Source organism: Arachis ipaensis, chromosome B2, assembly GCF_059453495.1.
Source record: "Arachis ipaensis isolate K30076 ecotype BB chromosome B2, ASM5945349v1, whole genome shotgun sequence".
NCBI classification, from domain to species: domain Eukaryota; kingdom Viridiplantae; phylum Streptophyta; class Magnoliopsida; order Fabales; family Fabaceae; genus Arachis; species Arachis ipaensis.
The window spans coordinates 124748404-124774643 of NC_142437.1; the positions used below are offsets into that span (position 1 = coordinate 124748404).

At 30.7% G+C, this 26240-nt stretch overlaps 3 protein-coding genes and 1 long non-coding RNA gene across 6 annotated transcripts; 3 read left to right on the plus strand and 1 right to left on the minus strand.

The window, feature by feature from the left end:
• Positions 1-1362: 1362 nt before the first annotated feature.
• LOC110268242 (uncharacterized) lies at positions 1363-2255 on the plus strand. Of its 2 annotated transcripts, none has more exons than XR_015905331.1 (3): positions 1363-1548; positions 1632-1961; positions 2066-2255. It is a non-coding gene; the product is annotated as an uncharacterized LOC110268242 (long non-coding RNA). The 2 variants fall into 2 exon arrangements; XR_015905330.1 differs by having other exon boundaries at positions 1364-1548; positions 1632-1973.
• Positions 2256-4222: 1967 nt separating this feature from the next.
• LOC107626446 (uncharacterized) lies at positions 4223-8423 on the plus strand. Of its 2 annotated transcripts, none has more exons than XM_088504348.1 (6): positions 4223-5092; positions 5681-6202; positions 6440-6540; positions 6681-6747; positions 6830-6924; positions 8143-8423. In XM_088504348.1, the coding sequence occupies exons 1-3, from the start codon at positions 4363-4365 to the stop codon at positions 6445-6447; spliced, it is 1260 nt and encodes a 419-aa protein (XP_088360474.1). In that variant the 5' UTR covers positions 4223-4362; the 3' UTR covers positions 6448-6540; positions 6681-6747; positions 6830-6924; positions 8143-8423. The 2 variants fall into 2 exon arrangements, with proteins under 2 accessions (XP_088360474.1, XP_016184812.1); XM_016329326.3 differs by having other exon boundaries at positions 4269-5092; positions 5681-6246.
• A 3561-nt stretch (positions 8424-11984) lies between these two features.
• On the plus strand, positions 11985-20589 carry LOC107626447 (uncharacterized). The gene is made up of 20 exons (XM_088504349.1): positions 11985-12785; positions 14563-14640; positions 14740-14944; positions 15713-15821; positions 16019-16111; positions 16327-16416; positions 16534-16656; positions 16789-16870; positions 16946-17005; positions 17112-17164; positions 17254-17420; positions 17770-17977; positions 18168-18225; positions 18410-18466; positions 18552-18797; positions 19393-19457; positions 19578-19634; positions 19712-19805; positions 19956-20096; positions 20238-20589. The coding sequence occupies exons 1-20, from the start codon at positions 12246-12248 to the stop codon at positions 20340-20342; spliced, it is 2631 nt and encodes an 876-aa protein (XP_088360475.1). The 5' UTR covers positions 11985-12245; the 3' UTR covers positions 20343-20589.
• A 52-nt stretch (positions 20590-20641) lies between these two features.
• Positions 20642-22550, minus strand: LOC107626448 (UDP-glycosyltransferase 73D1-like). Its single transcript, XM_016329328.3, has one exon. The coding sequence runs from the start codon at positions 22522-22524 to the stop codon at positions 21040-21042; it is 1485 nt and encodes a 494-aa protein (XP_016184814.1). The 5' UTR covers positions 22525-22550; the 3' UTR covers positions 20642-21039.
• Between the last annotated feature and the right edge of the window lie 3690 nt (positions 22551-26240).

The window sequence follows — 26240 nt, forward strand, 5'->3', positions numbered from 1 at the left end:
GGGAAGAGGCAAATTTTCATAAAAAAGTAGTTTGTATGTAATATTTAAACACAATTATTATACTTTAAAAGGTCATATAATTCATAAATAAGTTAGTGAATATTTAAGAATTAATTTGTTAATAATGATTTTCACTAATATAGTGACATACATTTACAACGCCAATGTATTGATTTCGCCTACAAAATTGAAAAGTGTTTGATAACTTCATTTTATATTAGAATGAATCTGTTTATGTCTTTACATATTATTAAATATATGGAATATAAATCCTACTATTTAGTAATAGGCCACACCAAATTCGAGCATAATATAAATATGAGTCAATAATCTTGTGTACAATATAAATAAAAAGCATCAGTATATATATATATATCTCATAAGTTGACTAAGATTATATAATAATGATATCCCACTAGAAACATTCTCAAATACTTTTCAATTGCAGCATATTCACTGTTTATTCTCAAACTATTATATATTAAAGATTAGTTATTAAATCAGTTATTCATATAGAAATAAAATACATACAAAAATATAAAATATATATTAAAAATAAGATAAACATACAATATATATTTATACATAAATATTTAATAATTAATTTAATAATTAATTTTTTATATACACAGTGGATTTTTCTTCGTCTCTAATATGGGAATGCTCTCTTCACAACTACAAAATTATCAAACATGGATAGCTTTTATGAAAAACATTTAAAAATTAAAAAATTGCATTTAGACCGTTGGGAGGCTAAATTTTTTTATATGAGGTTGATATGTGAGTTATGCTGAGTTATGGAGTATTGGGGAGATATACACAATTGTGACAGCGTTCAATTTTTTGTTTTAGTAGAAAGAAATCGGACCGTCCGATTTCATTGCAGAGAGAGTGGAAACACAAATTAGACCCAAGATTTTCTGTCAGTACACAAATCGGACCCAGGGTTTTTGTCAGTACATAAATCGGACCCAGGATTTTCTGCCAATACACAAATCGAACCCAGGATTTTCAGTACCTCCAATCGAACGGTCCGATTTGTCTTGCATAATCCTCATACCCTAATAAAACACCATATACCTTCATAATTCTGCTATACACCAACTCTTTCTCCATATTAAAAAAAAAAAGTTCCCGTTGGGATGGATGGCTTATTTTGTTCAAGACTATATATAAAGCACAAGGTATAGGCAAAAAGAAGACACTTTATGGGAGGAGAATGGAAAAAGTGTTTATCATATGTGGAACAATATAATGGAGGTGACAAAGGCATATCCTTTGGAAGATGCTAAATTAGGAACCTCCTTTTTAAAATTTTTCTTTTTGAAAAAACAAAAATTGTCACACTACAACATCACAATAAGTACTTAAGGTCCTCTCACTCCTTTATTGCCATTATTGACCATAAAAACAAGCACATACACAAAGTCCTATAACTTCCAATTCATAGCTACAATCCCAAACCCTCTTACACCACCATCACCAAAAACATGTAGCTAGTAACATCCAAGTCCTCCATACCCCATGATGCTCTTCTCTTCATGGAAAGTAAGTTTGTATTATTTAGGATTTAGAGTTAAAGATAACTTTTTTTTTTCATACTGTTTTTTTTTTAATCATGGTATTTATAGGGCGAAACATCGAAATTTTGGTAGGCTTGTGCCAAGTTAAAAAGCTAAGACGACCTGACAGATTAGAAGATATCGTCGTGGTGGTAATGGTAATGGTGGTGGTAATAGTAACGATAGTTGGTATAATAGTATACCAAATTCCAAAAGAATAATAAGTAAAGAATTTCTCCTTAATTTATTAAGGATGATTTTCTTCTCCTGAAAAGGGCAACTTCAAATCCTTTGGCATTTTTCCATCAAGTCCCTCTCTACCTCCCTTCACTCTCTTTTGTGAATTCAGGATTTCAGAGAGAAAAGCAACATCCATCCATCACTAATTCACTATATTATGTAATATATATTGTGTGTTCTCTCTCTCTCTCTCTTTTTTTTATTTTTTTTATTTTTTTATGTAGTTCTTGCTTAATTTGGACTGTATGTGATTTCAATTGCAGGTTATGTCTACTATTATTATCACTATGATCAACTTTATAGTATAGTTTTACTGTATTGGTAGGTAGCAAATAATAATGTAATCTATGATGAATAGGCTTCTATATGGCCAAAGTGTGGTGTTGCTTTTTTAGGAACAATTTTTTTTTTTTTATGAAATGATTAAATATCTTATTATTATGTTTATTCTGCTACGGTTTGGTTTAGTTCTTATTAATTACATAATCACTCTAATAGCATCTACTTTTATTTGATTAAAAATGCATAATACTGTGTTTATCTAATATATTAGATATACTTTTAATATCTTATTCATTCTTATATAAAGTGTCTCTCATTAATTCTGATGTGAAGTATTATATAATGATTTGAAATAATTCTTCTTATTAATTATTCTCCTAACATTTAAAGAGGTAAAAATTTAAATAATTCAATATTTATTTAACAATTAAAAAAATAATTAAAAGAATGAGTTCGAATTTTAAATTACTTTTCATACTTTTAATATCTTATTGATCTCACCTCTCATTAGGAATAAAAATCAATATATTTAAACAAAAATCACGATATTTAAATAAAAATACCACGCATATTATTTTCTATATTACAATAAGCAAATGCATAATTCTATTGAAAGAAAAGAAAAATCAATAGCTGTATGGCAACTGCATGAATATATTACCAGTATTTTTTTAAAAGAAATTTTAAAAAATCAATAGAATTTATTATTTTTTATCAATAATATTATTTATTAATTTAAATTTTTTAATTTAATAATTTAATAATATATTTTTAGTTTACACTTTAAAATATTATTAACTAATTGTTAACTGAGAAAATAAAATTTCCTAGTTATGTAACATTTTTCTTTATCTTATGTATTTTTATATTATGTAGACAATATGAAATAAACTATGCATTTCCATACTTTAATTTTTAATGGATATTTGTTATTTTTAATAAAATACTAAAATTTATAATTACAAATAAATATGGATAAATTTATATCTAAATACAATGAGAATTAAAAAGAGTTTAGTAGATAATTTTTTTTAACCACAATATTTTTCTATATTTTATTATTATTATTTAATTTTAATTTTTATATATTATTAGTATAAAATAGTTTTACAAGTATCTAAATAATTAAATAATTATCACGGTAGTAAAAATAATTATTTTTTATTAATTGTATGCATAACTATAAACAATAGATATAATTGGATGATTTTATAAAATATTTTATATTATTTTTTTAGAGTAAAGTATCGTTTTTGTCCCAACGTTTGGGGTAAATCCTATTTGTGTGCCTAACGTTTAAATCGTCCTATTTGTATTCCTAACGTTTGTAAAAGTGATTCAATGTTATCTTGCCGTCAATTACACATCATGAGCGCTTTAGTTTGAGTTTTAAAAATATATTCTTGAAGTTAGAATACAAATGTCTGGGATAGAATCGATGATCTACTCCGAAAAATAACTCTTCAAATGTTGAAACTAATTCCTACAATATTTACATAATTCACTTTTCTAAGGACATAATTGAATTTAAACACAAATAGTGGGTATAATATTAAAATCGACCATATCCAAGTGAGACCTAATTGAGAATAAATACATTCAAGTGAGAATATAATCTGATTTGTTAGTATAATTGATAGCATGATAACATTGAATCACTTTTATAAACGTTAAGGATACAAATAGGACGATTTAAACGTTAGGAACACAAATAGGACTTACCCCAAACGTTAAGGACAAAAATGATACTTTACTCTTTTTTTTTTTATTTTTCATGATACTCACTAGGTCAATTTAAATTCTATTTAACGATATGTCGATAGTCAATAATTTACTAAATACACGGTATAAGATTCGAACCGTTTAACGGGTGAATTAACTATTGAATTAAGCCAAGTTAGTTAAATATTAGAGAGAAATTTAGGTGTAGTTAACTTCACCTTTAGGTAAAGTTGATAACTGAAAGCTGTTAAATAAAAATTTAGTCAAATTATTTAAATAATTTAACATTTTCAATTATCAATTTTACTCAAGTTGACCGCACATAAATTTTTACCTAAATATTATCCTAAATTAGTGAATAAAAAATAAAAAATGACAATTAGCATTTTTGGGAAAAGCTTATCCTTTTTTTTTTCACTGACGTACTTAACAAGCTGGGGTTACTACTAGCGAGTAAAAACCAAGCCGTAATTGTCTTGTTCTTCCTCAAATTTACTCGTTCTTCCCCAAATTTACTTAAACAAAGATCAAAACTTTTTTGGTATTACAAATCCAAATGGACCCCGACATTTCGCGGTGGCTTGCGGAATTCCAACTCCGGAGTTCCGCCCCCAACTCCGTCGTCGCCGACTTCCTTAAGTCCCTTAACCTCTCCAAACCCGATAACAAACTTAAGAAAACCCTCCTCCTCCGCATCCTCCAATCCGAAATCACCAATGCCTCAATCACCGAAGAGGCTCTTGAGGTACTCGAGGAAATCGAAGCCATTGACGGAAACGACGCCGTTCCGCTCCTCGATTTCATGCGCACAGCCTACTGCGCCATCGCCGTCGAATGCACAGTCAAGTACCTCTCCGCCACCTCCGACGGCGTTCCCAGCAAGGAGTACTTAGCCGCCATGGCGCGTATCTGGTTTGGGCGCGTGCTGAAATTGGAACATAGCCGGAGCAAGCTGTTCTCTTACGAGCTTGCACAGTGGATGGAGAACATCGAGGCTGCAGTTGTTGACACCGAGATTTATCAGAGGTTGGCGAAGTTGAATACGCGATACGATGCGTTTTCCGCGGTTAGGGTTTATCTGCAGAAAGTTTGGGAAACAATGGGGCCTTGTTTTCTTGACACGTTAGCGGAAATGACATTTAAGGGCATGAAGAAAGAATCGGCAAGTAGGGTTTTGTTGATGGAGGGTGTGGGGTTGAATGGTGGACATGAGGGGAAGGAACAGTTGGAAGAGAGAGCTGAAGGTTCTGTTGATGGAACCCAGGAGCCTGCAAAGGGGGAAAAAGGTATGTTCTATTTGGTGGATTTTGATGTTAATGGTCTTTCCTTTTTTGTCTTGCATGTGTTGCTTACAAATTTTCTGTCTTTTGGTTATTAGTGTACAATGCACAATAGTGTTAGATGTTTTGGTGTTTCAAGTTCAAATTTTGGTGCTGGATAGTGTTAACCCTATCGAGTTTTGAGTCTCTAATAACAAGAGTTTCTAAAAAGTATATGTTATTTGTTTTTTCATTGCTTGTTTAACTAAGGTTATGCATGGTTAATTAGTACTCTAGAAATAATAATTTAGCCACATGCTATTTCCACTTTTGCTTATTGGCTGAAGTACTAAGTTACTAAATGTGAAATGTGAATGGGAAAAAATGCTTCCTTTACTTGGTTTATGCTTTTACCTTTTGCTCTTGCTTTCCACATACCAGAGGACTCTTTTCAAGCATGGTCAGTTTAAGTTTGAATTTTCTTTTAGCAAATGATGGGTTTGCTCATTATTGAAAACAAGTGACAACTGATACAATTTATAATTCTGCTAATGAGTTGCTATCCTACTCCTATTCTTTGTTATTTACACGTGTATTATACTATGTCCTCATTAGCAAGCCAGAAAGGTGATCCTCAACTTCAACGCAAGCTCCCTGCATTTCTTAGATGCCATAGAGGAGTTAATAAATCTATTGCTGAGGAATTGGGAACAGAACATTCAGGGAGCAAAAATGGTACCAAGTTTAGTGCTGAAGTTAAAGTAGCTGAGGAATCTCTTCCTGAGGCATTGAATGTATCTGATGCTGTTGGATTGAAACTTGCACAGAAAGGTAAAAATCAAGAAGGACTCATGGAAAACATGAGTGGGGATGTAGATATGCCCAACTTAAATACTTCCAGGGCTATTGTTCTTTTTCAACCTAACGATGCCGATCATGAGAAGAAGTCTTCTGTTCATCATAGTAGAGTTCAAGTTCAATGTTCCAATTTAATGGAGGAGAACAGCACTGCTCATGAAAGCCCCAATTTGATGGAGCAAAACAGCACTGCTCATGAAATCCCCAATTTGATGGAGCAAAACAGCACTGCTCATGAAATCCCCAATTTGATGGAGCAGAACAGCACTGCTCATGAAAGCCCCAATTTGATGGAGCAGAACAGTACTCCTCGTAGGTATAAGGTAATAATGTTTTTATCAACTATTTTAATCTGGGAGCATAGATCTTGAGGGTGGTATTAGTATTATTATTATTATTATTATTATTATTATTATTATTATTATTATTATTATTATACCTGCTTGGTCTATGCATTCACTTTGTACTTCTTTGTATCTTTGCATTGGTATATTAGTTATTTTTTTATCATTGCAGAGGGATAATTCAAAAGGTAATCCCACTGGAGTGCAACTAAGAAGGAAGAAAAGAAGATGGTCTCCAATGGAAGAGGATGCACTAAGAATTGGTGTGGAAAAGTATGTGCTATTTTTAAACTAGTCAAATAAAAAGGTTTCAGGGTGAACTGTCTTGGTTGTTAGTTTTACTTGAAATTGAAAACTATTCAATTTAGTTAATGGTTTTGTGTTTCCATTATTGACCATATTTTCTTGTACAGGTTTGGCTCAGGAAACTGGAAAGCAATTCTGAGTCTTTACAGGAACATATTTGAAGATAGAAAAGCAGTATGTAATATATTCCCCAAAGTGCTTTGCCTTGTTTCTTTCTTGATGTAAGCATTTAGTACAACTCCAATGGTTTTGTCAGATTGATCTGAAGGACAAGTGGAGAAATATGATGCGGTACTGAATAGTAAATACTGATGCAGATGAATTTTTTGAGCATGCAGATGTCTTAGGGAGGTATGTTTCTTTGCAGTTGTCCTCTAAATTGTATATCTGCAGTTCTTAAGGTTATTTCTTTTAAGGCTCACTCTTAATTGTTTGAACCTGAATTTTTTTGAAGAAAGAATTGGTTTTGTCTGTAGCTTGGCTAAAAGATAGAACATACTGTTTGTTGTTGTATAAAATCACTCTTAATTAGTTGACATGATGAATAGACCTCTCTTCCCACAAGCTAAGCTTATCTATAATTCCCTTCTTTTCTCATGTTGCATGATTAATAGGTTTAATTGAATAATTTATAATAATTGATGTCAGTCGCTGCCATCTACTATATGATATGATAGAGTTGAGCAAGAGAGTTTCAGATCAGATATAGCTATCTCTATTTTAGAGATAAAACACTAGTCCCCATTATGGCGATAATAATTTATCACGTTCCACAATTAACTGATTAAACTTAGGTGAAACTGTGAAACACTAAGAGGAACATTTCATCATGTGCTTGTTGAAATGAATTAGGCCTTAACATTGGTCATATATAAAAGCATTGATATCTTATCAAAAAACTTCACCTAATGCTAGATATTAAATCTTTATTGTGTAATGGTTCCCTGAATTACAAGTGCTTCTAAACCAACTTTCCTGTATCCCTAAGCAAAGCACCTGCATCACCCACATCTAGCTTCATTATTAATTAATTTATTTGTTTGTAAAGTCTTTAATATGAGTGATGGAAAGTCATCTTTCGTCGTAGCCATTCAATGTGCATGGCATGGCCAAAGCTAATAGTGAAAAACATTACTGGCTTAATTGTACATGCCCATCTGCTTAATTGAGAATAAACATTAGCTGCTTATTTTGCATGATTGTAAGTATTAGGAACATTATATTGATTACCATTGTTCCCTTTAAAATTGAGTTCACTGCTCTGCATTTCCTGTATTCTCTAATTGTAGAAGGCATCAAATAGCTCCCACCTAGAACTTTGTTTCTAGTTTGCATTTCTAAACTTGTACCTCTGATTTCTAAACTCTTTCTTTTGTAGTTTTGAAATAATGAAGCAAAAAAAGTGGTTCACCAGTGTAATAAGCAGTCTTATAATCTGTGAACTATATGATAGAATTTATCTATCCATTAGTGATTCCTCTTGAATCCATTTATCTGGTGAATGAGCTAAATATTTATTTCATTGCATTGACTTCACCTTAGCCCTTTTGTTTGCTCTTTTATTTGCAGGACATGTTCTTTTGCAGCAGCAGATCCTTTGGAACCATCTCTAGTTGTCTTCACCTCTATTTTGCATTTTGTCCCACCAATCTAACATGCTTGTGTTTACATAGTTGGTAACATTCAAACACCAGGTTTTATAATGTGCAAGAGAATGCAAACATCGAATCTAGTTATCAATAACATTTTGTTGATATATATATATATAAGTAACAACTATTGGGGTGGTGTACATACAAATCCATTGCAATGTCCATATAATAGAATCAGAACTATTGATTATGCTTTCAGTATGTCTTTTATGGCCTGATTGGACCAACTTGATATTATTGTCCTATGCGATAACTTTTTTTGTTGATTACATATTTGTTAATTGTTATGCATTGAGACATTGGTGATCATTACTTACCCTTTTATTAATGTTGATTTTCATCTATTTGGCTGAATTTGATAGGATTTTGCTGTGAATTTTATAGTTATTTGCATGATTAATGCCAATATTCATTATGGGGGTAGTAAATTCATATAGGAGGGGGCCAATGTATTATAAGTTTATATAACTAAGTTTTTAAAATCGTAATATAATAATTTCAATGACTTGTTATTAAACTATTTATATATTGCTTTTAAGAAAATATTACAAGAGGAAAGGAATATAAGAAATGTGAATAATAATTAGGATTTCTAATTTTTAAAAATATCAAAAATAAAAAATTCAAAATTTCTTTATTTAAAATTAAAAAAAATATTTATTAAAACTCCAATCATTTTTCAAGAAATATTTTCCCACTTAAATGTAAATGTCACTAAGAAAAAGGTAATATATACTAAATCATCTCTATTCCCTATGGAGTAATAGTAGTAATTGACTAATTGGTGTGGCTATTATTGCATTCAGGCATTTTGAAATTCACTGACTTAGCTTCATTACCAAATTAAACTCGATCGTTTCTCATCTCCCTATTTTAATTTCTCCCATTTTCTTTCGTTTTTTTTTTAAATTCTTCCATTAACAACCTTTGGTCTCTACTGATTGACTGATTCCTTCAAGAAGGGAAATAAAATTACATCTTATCTTATTCTTATATTCTAAAATCAATAAAATTACACTTATAATCAAAAGAGTTAAGCTTCAAAGTAGTTTTCGATATTAGCGTTTGTACTAAAAAAGACTTCTAAATTCCAATTATACCATAAATAGTCACAAGATTAAAAGAATTATACTATATTAGTTTTTGGGACACTACTATACAGATTAAAGTGATATAGAAAGAGAAAATAATTTTTTTTATAATTATTTTTTATTATTTTATAGCAATTCAAAGTGTAGATCCTACTTTTTTTAATCTCTCTTTTATCCCATAAAAAGAAAAATCTGTAAACTTATATTTTTACCGTATAATTTACCTTAATTTTTTTATACTCTTTTCTTCAAGTTAATTCTTATACCGTGAGTAATCTGACACTTACCTTTTAAACTATATGAAATAACATCGTAAAATAATGTCGTTTAACCTTAACAATCATACATTTTTATGTGTGAGTTAAGACGTTTTGTAGTTCATTAAGACTAAAATAACGTTGCTTTTTCAAACTTCAAACATTTAGAACCAAAATTAAAACAATGTCGTTTCGTCTAATTTAATATGGAAGGTTATGAATTTTATGAAATTTTTTAATACAAGTGGTTAATTTCAAGGATTACTTTGCAATTTACTTAAAAAGTTATCAATAATGAAAATGAAAAATGTAAAGACGTAATCCAAATGTTGAGGATTTCTTGAGATTGAAAAGATTATTATACTACAATTATTATTGTCATTAGTTTAGTTAATATATTTTATATTATAATGATCTAAGTCAAATCTACTTGGATTTTAACAGTTGGTTTCAAAAAATTTCTTCCTATTGATCCAACTACTCGCGACTTTAATTTGGATCTAGTACCAATGTACCATAGATTGAGATCACCCCTAGTATTAATTTTCAAAAAACTTCTACACCAAAAAAAGAAAATTAAAAAAAATTATTGCTTATGTTACTTGTTGATATTACCTACGATAAAATAATTAATTTTTTAAATAAATGTATTATAAAATATTGAAAACTTTAAATTTTGTTATTTTTAAATAACAAATTTTTATATTAAATATCTTAACCAATATTTTTAGAATATTTCTATTAAAACTTAAATTTGATTAAGTTATTCATCGAAGATGAGTCATTTTAAAATGTTTGAGGAAATTATTCATATTTCATATTAATATGTGTATGACCTCAAATTTAAGTTTTATTTTTTATTTAGTTATTAATGATTTTCAAATAAAATTGATGAAATTAATTTCAACTTTGTGGATTTATAGACTCAAAGATTTTTTATTTTTTATTTTTTGGTGAAGGACTCAAAGATATTTTTTATTTTTTTGTGGATTTATAGCGTTTTAATGTTATATATGCATTGCACCAAATAAAACAAAAGTGAGGTTTAATAGTTGAATGTGTATTTTATATCAAGTATTTGTTCGAGTACTATTTTGTTGTTAGAAAAAGAATTTTTTTTTTAAAAAAAAATTATTTTTTATTTTTTAGTGTGTTTGAAAAAAATTTTGTAGTAAAAATAAAAATACAAAAAAATAAAAATAATTAGAAATTATAATTGAATCTTTTTTAAAAGTTTTTTTCTTTTTTTACTTAAAAATGATGTTTTTAACATAATAAGCAAATAAAAGTATTTTTATATTGTTATACTTAAATATAATTGTTAGATAAAAAGATATTTTATATTCTAAATATAAGATGAATTTAATTTTGATGTACTGTGAGCGTAAAATAGTTTTACGCGTACATCCAATTATATAATGTTACATAAGTGAAAATAATCATGTTTCATATTGATCGCCTAAATAGTCATCTTAAAGAACGAATGTTACATGATTATGTAAAAATATTTTACACTATTAATATATCAAAATTAAACTCATAAAAATTACTTTTATTTTTTAATTTTTTTTAAATCACTTAAAAAATCTTTTCGTAAAATCTCATTCAATTAAGCCCTAATAATAAGTAAAAGTAAATAAAATTATTTATTCACATATTAAGAAACTTTTAAATAACCAATTCATATATTTTAAAAATTACAAAAGGTAATAAATTATAGAAACGGTTAATTTAATAATTGCAATAAATAATATTTATGAAAATAATAATTTCTTATTAACATATTATCAATACTTTTATTAAAGAATGATTTTTTTGTACAAATTATCTGAATCCAATTTTGATATGTATGTTGTATCTATACTATTATTGAATTGATGTAAATAAAATATTTATACACATGTCTACTTAAATATCATATTTTAATTTTATATATTAACTCAATCAAAGAAAATAATTGTTTTTTTGTCTATCTATTGTATAAATAATTATAAATAATAAAATTTGTTTCAAAAATATTATATCTATATATTAAAAATTATTTATTATGTATTTATAAATAAATATATACATTATTTTACATATTTTAATATATATTATTTTTACTATTAATATGTATTATTTATAAATAACTGATGCTAATAATTAAATTTTTTTATACATATAATATGATTAAAATATTTTATATATATAAAAAATTAACTACTACATTAATTATTATTTTAAATATTTTAATATATATATATATATATATATATATTTTACTAAAAATAGGAGACTATATCATTGAATTATAACTCATTGACAATATTTTAATATATATTTAATATGATAATTAACTCTTTATATTATTATATACCGGTAAAATAGTTATTATGTATTTATGTGAAAACGTACTTCAAAATAGATTTAAATTATTTAATATTTAATTTTTAAAGCCGCATTCTCATCTCCGAAAGTAGATCCATCTTCTTTTCTTCGTCTCTGCTTCTCACTGCTCGCTTTCACTTACTTCTCTGACTCACTGAGTCAATTAACTCGTTCTTCACCCCCAAATCGAGATTCCCTGAAACCCTAAAACTCCAATTCCCACCGCATGTCACTACTTTACTTCCCAATTCCTTCCTCCTTCATCTTCTGATTCACTTCAATCGATTCGATTTTGCGGATCCATGGAGGAATCTCCATCTCCCAAACCAGAGTTCGAATCCACAACCACAACTCTAACATGCCGCGATTCCGAACTCAGCAACAACAACAGCTGCAGCAATAGCAGCTTCTGCAGCAGCGAGGTCATGCTTCCAAAGAAGAACACTAACAGCAACAACAACAACGATAGAGGTGAGGTTGTGAACGGTTACATTGTGTACTCGCGAAGGAAGACGAAGAATCTCCATGAAGAAGACGAAGAGCAAGAGAAGAAGGTAAGTTCCGAGGGCAGAAATGGAATTGTAAAGGTGGAGGAGGAAAGTAGTGAGGTGGTGGTGATTCAGAACGACGTCGTTTTGGGAAGGTTGAAGAGGAATAGGAAGCCAACGTGGAAAACGGTGGTGGATGAGTGTGAAGTTGGAGAAGAAGAGAAAGCGGTGGTTTTCAAGACGAAGTCATCGGAGAAGGTTGTTGTCGTTAACAGAAGGCCCGTCACCGTTAAAGAGCTCTTCGACACTGGTTTGCTCGATGGAGTTCCCGTTTTTTACATGGGTTGCAAGAAGGTTAGCCTTCATTTTTCATTCTCAATTCTATAGAGATTAATATTTTGATTATGCGTTAATGATTTTTTATATTGACATGCAATTAAATTGGTTGATCACTCTCTTATTACCATTTCAAAATTCTCTAAGAGTGCTTAATTAAACGATAATAGAGTACAAAATAAACTCTCTTTATATTGTATGAAGTTGAATGATCAAAATCGTAATAGTTTAGTCAAATAGGTGAAATTATCGGGCAGTTTTTAATTATTAAATTTCATATGAAGTTTGTTATATTATGTATTCTCTATATAAAGAGAGTTGGTAGTTTGATTTGAATTATAATTATTTACTCCTTAGAAATTCTATAATTATCAATTGTAATTATTTTTTGTGTTTATTGTTTAATGTAAAAATAATTAATAAAAATAGGGATTGACGAGATTAAAATAATAGTGATACTGAGACTGGGGGGAAGTTACGTCAACGGATTTACGTGGGATGAATCTTTTGCGAAATTTATCTGCCAAGAAATAATATAATAGTAAGAGTAGTTTGAGATTAAGCATGAATTATGAGTTTGAGTTCAAGAATGGTCTCTCCCTTTTCATAGAGAGGAAGCTGTGTGCATCTATTTTCACCAAGTGTGAGAAGCATGCATGCAAATGAGTCACTCATTTTCTTTTCTCAACTTGTTTAGTTGATATGTCTCGGATTGGAGTTCAAGGTTTGTAAACGGAGGAATGAACGTGGGAGAGTTTGTTTGAGTTGACCCAGCTAAAATTAGAATACTCGTGGTATAGATATTTTAGGAAAAGAAAATCATAAATGTGTAACAGATAGATATAGATTTCGGTACATGCCTCCTAAGGCATGCTTTTTCTTTCTTTTGTTTGGAAGTAACCGACTGTTACATGAATTTCGCATGTTCGTTTTTTATTTTTTATTTTTTATAGGTCTAAAGAAAAGGGTATTTTTTCTAGGTTATTATTATTATTTTTTTTTATTAGACATTAATATATTGAGAACTGATATCTTTTCTGTACTTTTTATATGAAAATAATAGTCTGACATGACACGACCCTTTCGGCCTTTCGTCCTTTTATTTGAAAACCTGCTACTTTATATGTGCTTCGTTGATACCCATTATTAATATCAAAAAAATATTTTTCTGGTTATTTTGGTTTGAGTATTATATAGAGAAAAAAACTTTGAACTTTTTTTATTTCAATTCCATTTAACAACAAAAAAATATCTTGTTCCATTGAGGGAAGTGGGTTACAAAGAACAGATGACATTATTACATACTCTTTTGACCACCTCATTCCGAGACTTCTAAATTATGAACCTACTTAAATGACACTATTGTTGAATCATGGATTCATGGTTAATTATGCTTTGATATCGATCTCATATTCAATGATAGGTTTAATCTTTCACCCACCGCTATTATTTTTTCATGTAATTAATTTTTGTTTTATACGTAGTTGTTTAAGAAACTCTCTTTAACCGAAACCCGAAGAATCTTATTTAAGCTCTTTTTTTTTTTTTTTTCCAAAAATATATTATTATACTTGGTGATCAAGATTACTTAAAAGGTGACTAATATATTAACACATGCGTATGTAATATTGTAAACGCTGTTAAATTTCGACATTAAAATGTTACCCATTACGAGTTTAAAAACAGGCTTGGCTCATTTTCCTCCTTGCTGCTGGCGCCTAATCTAGTGGGTTATTTGATGTGTAGCTCTCGTAGTTGCACCCTGAGTTTTATATGGTTCAATTGATGATTACAGGATTCAACTTCCGGATTACGGGGTGTGATTCAAGATGGGGGAATATTGTGCTCATGCTGTATTTGCAATGGCCGCAGGGTGAGTTATCAGTTGATTTTGAATAATGGGTAATCAATGGTTTCTTAGTGTTGAGACTTTCCTTTCATTTGTGTTTACTTGTTTCTTTTGTCTGTGTAGATTATTCCTCCATCCCAATTCGAGATTCATGCTTGCAATACATACAAGAGAGCAGCACAATATATTTGCCTTGAGAATGGGAAGAGCTTGCTTGACCTTTTGAGAGCATGCAGAGCAGTTCCCCTGCATGCTTTGGAGGTGGCAGTTCAAAATTTTCTTTGTTCCCCACCTGGAGAAAATTACTTTACCTGCAAAAGTTGCAGAGGTTAGTGCTTTGCTTTGCTGTTAACCGTTTATTATTATTTTTATTGTTAAGGTTTGCCTCACTGATCATAGGCTCTTAAGATGAGCAAATCTATAGGACCAACCCATTTACCCCCTAAAATTAACTTATATGTTCTCTAGAAATATTGGCCTGATTAGCACTGTTTAAATTGTTCAACTTGGTTACACCCTTTTCCCCCCCTCCGTCCTTATAAAACAAGAAATATTATTAACTAGAAGAGGATGATATTTAAGGTGTGGAGGAAAAATATCCTTGCTGCTTATTCGAAAACAAAAAAATGTTTGCCGCAAAAGACTAGGACAAACCAGGACAAACAAACAAAAAAGAGACACACAAACTACAATACCTCATAGAAGCCAATGTCTCTTCTGTAAGAAAGGTACTCCTCTAAAAGGATTATGCTTCTTACACCAAGTACGAGAAAATTTGGTTTATTATGTTTTGTAATTGAACTCTTTAAGTTTGCCCTAATTATTATAGGGTTTAATATTATTTTGGTTTAAATTTTTGTCCGTTATGTAATGTATTAGAATTTAAAAAATTTGGAGTGCAGTTTGCTTATTATATTTAAGATGTAATAGGGTTTATGATTTTAGGCTTGGAAGAAAAGAACAACAATTTTGGCCTGTTTGAGCCGAAAAGGTGGCCTGTTTAATTGTTTGGGTAAAATTTACTGATAACATTATCGAGTTATGTTCTATTTATTCTTGATGGTATATTATTTTATCATTGTTGTTGTTATTATAGGGTGTTTTCCTTCTTCAAGTGTGGAAAGAGTGGGGCTATTATGCCAATCTTGTGTGGAGGAAAGGAAATCTGAAAAAAATTCTATTAAGAGAGTTGACAAAAGAGTCAGGTATTCAAAATGAAATCGATGTTCTATAGTTATTTGCTTGCAAACACTGCCACAATCTATGTTGATAAGTGTGATAATGACACAGTCCTAAATGTTCACACCACATTCAAGGTGAAATGAAATGTTTCTGGTTCCTTTTTCCACTTCTTACTCTATTTTTTCTTTCATCGTTGTATTACTATTACACAACATTTCAGGTCTCCTAAACCAGTATTGTTTCCCAGTCCATCAAGCACTTCTGAACTCTGTAATTCCTCACAAACTAAGAGACGCTGGAAGAAAAGAGAAAAGTTGGTATTCATAATATTTCTTTTATCTTAAATATGATGCAAATTTTGTAAAGTTTCTGCACAACAATTTTGCCTTAACCAAAATCTGTGGTCATTAAGCATGATGGGTTTCACAAAAATAACTTTCTCCTGTCTAATTTTTAGGTTGTATTTTTGCTTTCTTGTTACGGTTTGTGTTTTCTTTTGGCTTACATTATTTTAATTGCATCATTAAGGTCATCAAAACGGGATGCCAGCTCAGCTTTTTCCAAGGGTGCTTCAGATCCTATTCTATTCCACAAGAGTTTGTGGAAGAGGAAAACAAAGTTTGTATATCTGGATTTATTCTTAAAATCATTGATCTTGTTGACATTCTTGTAAGTTCAATTGTTTACAATAAAGTCTCATTCCCCCTCTTTATTGTAATAATTTGTTATTACCAGGTCATATAAACTGACAGTAAAATTAAACACTGCTCCAGTTACTTCAACTTCGATGTTTCCAGTTACTTCAACTTCGACGTGTTTATCTTCAGAAAATAAGAGCCAGTGGAAGATCGCCAAAAAGTTAGCTCCTTGTCATCCCTAGATTTTTGTCCGTTATATATGGCTGTAGTGTTTTCTTTTTCCTTTTTTATTTCTTTTATATATTTTGGTGATGATAGTAATTCTATGTTTATTCAATATATTCTTCTCAAGGTATCAGCGACTGCATAAATTAATTTTTGAAGAAAATGGATTGCCTGATGGAGCCAAAGTAGCTTATTATGCACGTGGACAGGTTGTTTTTATGTGAGTTTCATGTCCAAGTTATTTATGTCTAATCCCATCTTAACTGTTATGTTCTTGTCAATAGAAATTGCTTGTAGGTATCAAAAGGGGCTCTGGAATTGTGTGTGGATGCTGTAACACGCTGGTATTGCTGCTTATCTTTTTCTTGTATGTGGGCACTGCTTACTGCTCAATGCTGAGGAATCACTAAGTTGCAAGAATAATAGGTCCAATTTTAAAATGTTGTGCAGGTCAGCCCTTCACAATTTGAGGTACATGCAGGTTGGGCTTCTCGAAGGAAACCGTGAGTAATATTCAGAAGCTATTTGAATTGCTTGCCTTCTTGTACAGTTGTACCTATGGTTTTCTATGTGGGTGGAATATTTTTGGCAGTTATGCATACATCTACACTTCAGATGGGATGTCTCTCCATGAGTTAGCAATGTTTATACTAAAAGAACGCAAATACACTGCAAAGTATAATGATGATCTATGCGTTGTCTGTTGGGATGGGGGGAACCTGCTGCTCTGTGATGGATGCCCAAGGTCGTTTCACAAAGGTCAGATGCAAAATTTATGAAAAAGAAACAAATGAAATGCTTGCTTATTTATTGTTTTTCTTCTTTTTTTAATGTATTTTCTCTCCTTTGCCAATTGCCTTATTAATTGCCTTGTTCTATACTACTACATTTTATTATCTTGATGCCTTATCTGAAGTTCTTAGCATATGATGAAATTGCAGCAGTGTCATAAACAAACAAAAATTTTTTTCCTCACTTCTTTTTACTATAATTGTCTGTTCATTTACTAAATTGGAAGAGGCTGTTGAGAAGAATATTTGCTTTGTTTAATAAATTAGAAGATAATTATCTTCGAACTGAACTACAATGTTGCATTGGTAATGTACAGAATGTGCGTCAGTATCAAGTATTCCTCGTGGTAATTGGTATTGTCAAATTTGCCAAAACATGTTCCAAAGAGAAAGTTTTGTTGCGGACAATGTCCATGCTGTGGCAGCAGAAAGGGTTGAAGGAGTTGGTTCCATTGAACAGATTGCCAGATGCATTCGCATAGTAAAAGATAGCGATGCTGAGATGGGTGGATGTGTTTTGTGCGGGTAATATTCTACATCTTATTGATTAGAAGTTTAGAACTATGAAGCCGAAGCCCATGTGGGCTTCACTTCTTACAACAAATTTCTTGACATCAGCATTGTTGTCATGTTTGTTACTTCTCTATTCAAGTTAATTAATCAAAAACTATTCACCCAAGTTGTATATTATAAAGGGGAACTTTTGTGTTTGTAGAGGTTCTGACTTCAGCAGATCAGGATTTGGTCCACGCACAATAATATTCTGTGATCAGGTATGTGGTTTTGTCTTTTTTGTTTTGTATTTTTGATATTGCATTGAAGGCCCCCGTAGCATGTACAAGCATGTTCCCTTGTTTGAAGAGGGCTCAATGATTTATTAACTTTGGGTCATGATTGATGCAAATATCTAACTCTAGGGATTGATTTGGTTCTGCTTAATTTTCTTGTTTGTTGTAGTGTGAAAAGGAATACCATGTTGGTTGTTTGAGGGATCATAAGATGGCATTTTTAAAGGTATTCAATATTTTGCATTATATTTATTTGCAAATTTAACCTCACTCTTGTTCTTCGGAAATAACATTTATGTCGCAAATGGCAGGAGTTGCCAGAAGGGATTTGGATTTGCTGCGATGATTGCACAAGGATACATTCTATTTTGGAGAACATCCTGGTTAGGGGGCCTGAGAGACTTCCGGAATCTCTCTTGGATGTAATAAAGGTGAAGCAAGAGGAAATACTTTTAGGACTACCTAATGAGATTGATGTAAGATGGAGACTTCTTAATGGAAAAATTGCTAGCTCTGAAACTAGGCCATTCCTTTTGCAGGCTGTGTCAATGTTTCAAGTAAGTCGTTGTCCGTCTGACTTGTTTCCATCTTCTTTCTTATTTACCTTGAGTGCATGAAAGTGATGATCATATTTTGTTTTTCCAACAAATGGCAAGCTGCTTCTTTTTTGTGTGTGTGTGTGTTTTTTTTTTTTTTAACACTTGTTCATACTATGCCTTTCTGATAATTGAAGGCGTCTTTAGATAAATTAAATTTTAGGGTAGTTTCAAAATATATTTATCTTCAGCATTGACATATATATTGGTAACATTTAGGATTTTATGTAATTTGTTTGGTGCCAACATTTCTGACATGAGTGGATAAGCTTCTGACAGTTGTAAATGGCCTTTTTGCTTGTTGGCTTCAAATGTATATCAGTATATGCCATTCTGCATGTTTGTTTACCGACTTTTATATATTCTGTTTGTGTGTGTATTTTTGCATGTGTAACATGTTACTTGCGTGTGTTTTTGTGTAATGAATTTTAAAACACTTGTGATTTGGTTCTTCTCTCCCCACTTTGCCCTTTGAATTTGCCAATTGCATAAGATCAATAATAGTTTAATACAAATTATTGGACTGCGGTACTTAGAGATCACTTGCATGTTTCAGGAATGTTTTGATGCTATTATTGATCCAGTTAGTGGGAGTGACCTTATTCCTGCCATGGTTTATGGGTAAGGAATTCCTTATAGAAAGAACATTTGTTCTGCTTTCCATTTTTCTCTTCAACTTCTTTGTTCTCTGTCTCATCTAACATCCCCCCCCCCCTCTCTCCTCCTCTCTTTTTCTTACAGAAGGAGTGTACAGACTCAGGATTTTGGAGGATTTTATTGTGCATTATTAATGGTCAAGTAAGAACTGGTTTTCTCTGTTTATTATTTCACGCTTGCTCAACGGTACTGTTTACATTTCTCTAATGTCCTTGAAGTTCATGTGTGGTATCTGCGGCTATGCTTCGAGTTTTTGGGAGAGATGTTGCAGAGCTCCCTTTAGTTGCAACGTGTTATAAGAACCGTGGAAAGGTAACTTGAATGGTTTCACAAAATGGAAGCTCGTTTTGAATGTGTTCAGCAATGATAGTCTTATTGCTATTATGCTGATTTGAGTAGTGGGATTAACTAGAAAAAACTGGTGGTGGTTGTGATATGATAACATTGGTTTGTCCTAAATAGGGTTATTTCCAAACGCTGTTCTCTTGCATTGAGAGGCTGCTGGCTTTCTTGAATGTGAAGAACTTTGTTCTACCAGCTGCTGAGGAAGCAATATCTATATGGACCGATAAATTTGGGTTTAGCCTGATGAAACCTGAGCAGGTATATATATACATACACACACATATTTCATTGTATAATTTATGAGCTAGATCAATACCTTGCCACTTGGTTTTGTGGCTAATAATTTAACTTAAATGGAAAAACATGATTTCAGCTTTACCCTTATGAATTATGATGCAGCTTAGCAATTATAGAAAGAACTTCAGTCAGATGATGGCATTCAAAGGGACAATTATGCTCGAAAAACCGGTTCCATCGTGTCGGATCGTCAATACCCGATCCTGAAAGGTCTCAATACAACAAAAGTCATTCATGAAAGAAGGGGAAACCCCCTAACTTTTGTGTTTACTATTACTCATTCTGCTGGTTCTGTACATGTATTTTAAGCCATTTTTGAACATTTGTTTTAACATTTATATTGTCGTTATCGTGTTTTACCGTTTTAGCTAAGCTACTCTATTAGTCTTGAGAATAGTGCTTTTACCAAGTTCCTGATGCTATGCAGAATAGTACAGCATGTCTTGGATTTTTAGATAAGCTTTTTAGTTAGTATAGCATTCTAATGCATCATTAAAAAGCATGAATAAACAAAAATTGCCAAAGCATCAAACCCACGTTAAGAGGAATAAATTTCAGTGTTTTTACCCCCCCAAATTTTAAGTTCCCACAACAACAAAATCGAGGAAATTGAAAAAAGGTGTACAGGGGAAGATGAAAAATTGAAGAGATGGCACGTGAGTTTCAACTGATCAGAATCAGAACTGGAATTGCCACTGGGAATGAAATTCAAGCGGCACAACATGAAGAGCTTGTGCGTTTTTTTTGTTGCATGCGCTTGCTGCTGCCGTCAACCAGGTGCTGTTTTTCTAAGGTGCAAAACGATGTGTCGTTGATGCTTACAATTCTGTTTTTAGTACCCCTCTCTACATCAACATCATCATCACCGGTAGATTCAAATATATACAAACTTGAAGTTTTTAACTTATGCCTCCCCTTTTGATGATTGATGGTCCTTAATATCTTGAATTAAGCATGAAATGCTCAAGCCAGATGAACCACCTTCTTCTAAAGACTTTCTTGCAATCTTTCCAAGTTGTATTGCCCTATCTCTTCTCTTTCTCCCTTCTTCACCACCCTCCATACACATCTCTATAGCTTCCATAACCCTATTTTTCTTCACCAAAATCCCACATTTCTTTTCATCACCAAACCTTACAGGAACCTCAACTCCTATTCTAACTCCAACCTTCAAAATTTCCACAACAAACTTCTCATTCAAGAATTGTTCAGCAAATAAAGGCCAAGTTATCAATGGTATCCCAAACGAAACACCTTCAATTGTTGAATTCCAACCACAATGAGTTAAGAAGCCTCCAATTGAAGGGTGTGATAGTATCATAATTTGTGGTGCCCAACCCTTAATCAAAAGTCCTCTCCCTTTGACCCTTCTTTCAAAACCCTCATCCTCTAACCATTTTTCTAGCTCTAATGATGAACTTTCATCAGCATTTTTTACCACCCAAATGAATGGCCTATTTGATGCTTCTAAACCTAACCCTATTTCTATCAATTGTGATGTTACAAGCCTACACAAGCTACCAAGGCATACATAGATGACTGACCTTGGCTCCATCAATGTTAGCCATTCCAAGCATTGGCTTTCTTCAATGGAAGGTTTGTTCCCTCTCTCAAACATGTCCAAACTTGCCTTGTTGATCAAGGAAACTGGTCCCATGCACCAAACCCTCTTGTTCATCACTCTTTGGTACTCCTCAATACAACCCTTTTCCAATTCCTCAAAACTATTCATCACAATACCATCGGAAGACATCTCCGCCTCGCGCATTTTGTCCCTATAATCATCCAAATCCGGAAGCGCAACAAAAGCTCCTGGAAGCTGTGCTCTTGATATCTCAATCTTCTGATGAATATGAGGAAGCCCCGGTATCACAAATCGCTCCAAGTCACTAGAGACTAAAGCATGTGAGTTGTGGAGCTTGATATTGTAGGAGCTTAGCAATGAGAAACATGACATGCCATGGAACACAAGCCTTGGAATCTTGAACCTTGCGGCGGTGATGGAAGTCCAAGATAGGCACTTATCGGAGATAATGCAACTTGGTGCATGATCATGAGTTCGAAGGTAGTGTTCCAAAGGTTCTTGAAGCATGTCAAGTGCATTGTAGAATCTCCTAAGAAGGTTTCTTGATGGCAAGGTATCTAGATTCTCACAGGCAAATGGTAGACCAACTTGTTGGCATGGGAATGGGATTATCAAGAGATAGATTTGGAGGCCTTGTTCAAATCTTGCTCTAAAAATTGTGTCCTCAAATCTTGAGGCATTCATTGGTGTGGTAACCAAGGTTACAATCACACCTTTTTGCTTTGCCAAGATCTTTGCTATGTCAATCATGGGAATCATGTGGCCTTGTGCAAAGAGTGGAACCAACACAAAGTGCAAGGCCATGGCCAAAGGCAAAAGTGTTAGGTGTGACTAGGTTGGGTTTTTGGCGTATGCTATGGTATGGCATGGTATTTAAATATAAACTATATTGTTGGGCTTAGTCATGTCTCACACCAAGGATTGACATTGACTTTGAAATTTGAATAATTCAAATATGTGATATCACTCGTATTAATTAGTGTTTTCACATGTATATATCTAATTCAATTATGGTGTCCTTTTTCTTTATACCCCCTCTAATAACAATTTTTCATTTGTAATTAAAATCATGAAATATTGAAACGCCATGGTAATATTATTATGCATATATATCAAATTAAATTCTTCAAGAATAGGGTATACGTGATTCATGGAGCGTTTTATAGATTATAACAAATGAGAGTCAAACTCAAATCATAACAATGTATGAGATGAAGACGTTTATAAGTAAAATGGATCGACTCCTTAATTAGCGTTTTTCATAAGTGTTAAGTCACCATATGGTGCCATATTAACCATTATTTTATAGCTCTTTTACCGTAATTCTTAACCCAACAAATTAAAAATTAGTTTATCGCTAATCTAAATCCCATTTAAAAAATTTGATACAAATCAATAAATTATTATATATAAAATAAAACTTAAATCTTAATACAAAAAGTGAATTTATTACTTATTTGACATATAAATTGGTTGTCTCATAGTGGAATCCGCGTTGATTTGGTCACAGGTTGCGTGACAAACGAGCAAATGTACATTTCTCTTTCTCAATTCTCATGTGATGTGCAGTGCCTACTATTATTTATAACTCGGTTTTGTTAGGTAGATAATGATTTTTTGTAAATAATGTGAATAATAAATTTTAGAATTGATCTAATGAAATAAAAAAATACTTCACTTTTAAATTATCTCATAAATTTTAATATTAGGATAATCATTTACATACCTAATGAATTAAACATCCAGTTATTATTAACTATACATGAGTAAATCGAATAAAAAAAATAATCATTCAATTAAAAATATTAAACATAATTATCTATATATTGAATTGAACATCTGATATATTTATTGTTTACATTATTTAGTGAAAAAAGTATAGGTAACTAACAAGATTTTTAAACAATGTGTAAACAATGTGAATTAATAAGGTTAAAAAGAGTAAATTTAATTAGTAACATTAAATTAGAGTGTAGTGTATTTTCATTTAATTGGTAGTTACGTTGTTCATGTTGTTCAAAATTTTCATTATTTCCCTAGCACTTCTCTATTTAATATTTTCATTGTCTATTTATACTTTTCTTTTATAAATCACTAGTTACTACCACCTAATTATCACCATAATATTTATTTTATTATTATATTTCTTTATGTAGTACAGTAGTAGTTGGCATTGTTTCCTGATTTGTTTGTGACTTTTGAACTTATCTAGATCTTAAATTATTGATATGTATCTTCTTCATGAAGCAGATAACATTATTGTACTATTAATAATATAATAATATTATTATTATTATTGTTAGTAAAATATTTGGTCGGAAAAAGAATATTAAAGATAAAATTGAAGAAGTTGCTTATCAAAAGCAAAATTACCGAGTATTTTTAAGAACATGTAAAAATGCCTAGAAATTTCATGCCTAATACGCAAAAATATTATTAATTTTATTAGATGATGACAAATATCATTTACACGAAAGTATGGAATTTCAAATTAAGTTGACTTTATAGGTGTCTGTTTTTTAGGAGATAACATGTCACACAGACTTTACCTTCCTTTTTCCTTTTCTAAAAGCTTTATAAAAGATGAAAAGTGTCACATGATTACACCAACTATATACTTATCAAAATAGTGAACTATACAAAATTGTAAAAAATTATATATGAAAGTGCTTATTAAATTAAGCTATTGTCCAGAGAATCAACCCCTTGTTTTCGTTTGCATGTAAAATTGAAGTTATTTTTATCAATATTTACTTTCACGTCAAAAAAGTAAAAGCTACCAACTCTTTATTTGACTTTGAGAATATGAACACAGGTACAATATTATACTAAGAGAAATTAATTAAATTTCTTTCTTATTAATATAATATATTAAAAGTCCTTCTTTACATTTAAAAAGTAGTTAAACACACTAAAATTTTCATCAAAACTACATTTCTACTATATAACAAAAATATCTTTAATTTCTATAAAAATTATGATGATATATAGCTGGATAACATCATGAAGTAGTGAAATATTATAAGTTTATAACAATATTTATTATGTGAATATTTGTATGTGTGGGTGAATTTTATCTAAATTTTTTTAAATGAAAAATAAATTATCTCTTATGATATGTTTAATAGTTATTAAATGAAGTAAATTATGTTATCATAGTTAATACTAACTTTTTATTAAAAGGGTTCTCTGATATTTTTAAGTCGAAATTTCTTTTTTTAATTTTTTTCAAGTGTGAGAGAGAAGAGATAAAATATTATTTTCAGGAAATGAAAATCCATATAATTTATAGTATCAATGGGTAGCCATAAAATCATAAAATATAACTAAAAAAAAACTTGAGACAAAAAATAAGAGTAAAGTATTAAATTGGTTTCTTATGTTTAGATTTAGTTTTGTTTTTGTCTCTCTAAAGTTTAAGCCTTTAAGGTGTCATTTAAATTTAAAAAAGTTTTATTTAATTTTAATATAGTCCTGCCGTGAAATCAATATTAAATAAGTAACGAAACTCAATTTTTAAATATAAAAAATTTATATAACCAAACTTTTCGGTTGCCGAAAAACTCTCTGTGATAGAAGATGAATTTTCCTGCAAAAAAATGAGTTCTCGATAATGTTGTCTATATATTTGAACCAAAGTCAGTGACTATATATATATTCTTTGTTCATCATCAAGTAGGGTATTTAACCACCATAATATTATTGTTGGAATTTAGAAGCTAAGTCATCTTCCTTGAAACTTGAAAGGAGTGTTTGTTGGAAAAGAGTAAGTAGTGTTCATTCATATATATGCATAGGAGATATATATAGATTAAATAGATGACTTTAGTTGTTGTAACTCTCCTTCCTAGTAAGCTTCCGAACAATTATATTGACGATGAAAACCAGCTTATGAATCAAGATATTTTCTCATTGTTAATATAATTATAAATAACGTATAATCCATATGACGCCAAATACGAACTGAAATAACAAAAAAAATCAAAATTTATTCTAGAAATTAAAATTAAACAAATAAAGTCACAAAAAAACAATTTTAAAAGGTGGACTATATAATAGGCAAATTGATCAATTCTCTGGAAGTTTCATTACATACATGAGATGATAAGACATTATGACTAATTCTTCAATCTTCCTATACATTATTAATACGTCATTATCAATAATGTAGATACTTGTGACATTAATGACGGCTACATGTGCCTTCAACGAATCATTTGTGTATCTTGCGTCAATGTCTCACAATCATAAATATATATTGTTGACGGATTTGACATAAATGATAAAAATTTTAAATATTTTAAAAAAATATTCATTCAATTAGGTGTTTTTATTGTTATAAAAATATTGGTACTAAACAATTTACACATATTTATTAAAATTTACACAGAAAATTTGTGTCCTTTGTTTTTTTTTTCTAAAAAATTTGTGTGTCCTATGAAGACCTAGTAAAAATTAAGGTAATGAATATAAAAACTTAAAACTTTTTTTTTTCACTCGAACTCAAGATTAAAGAATTT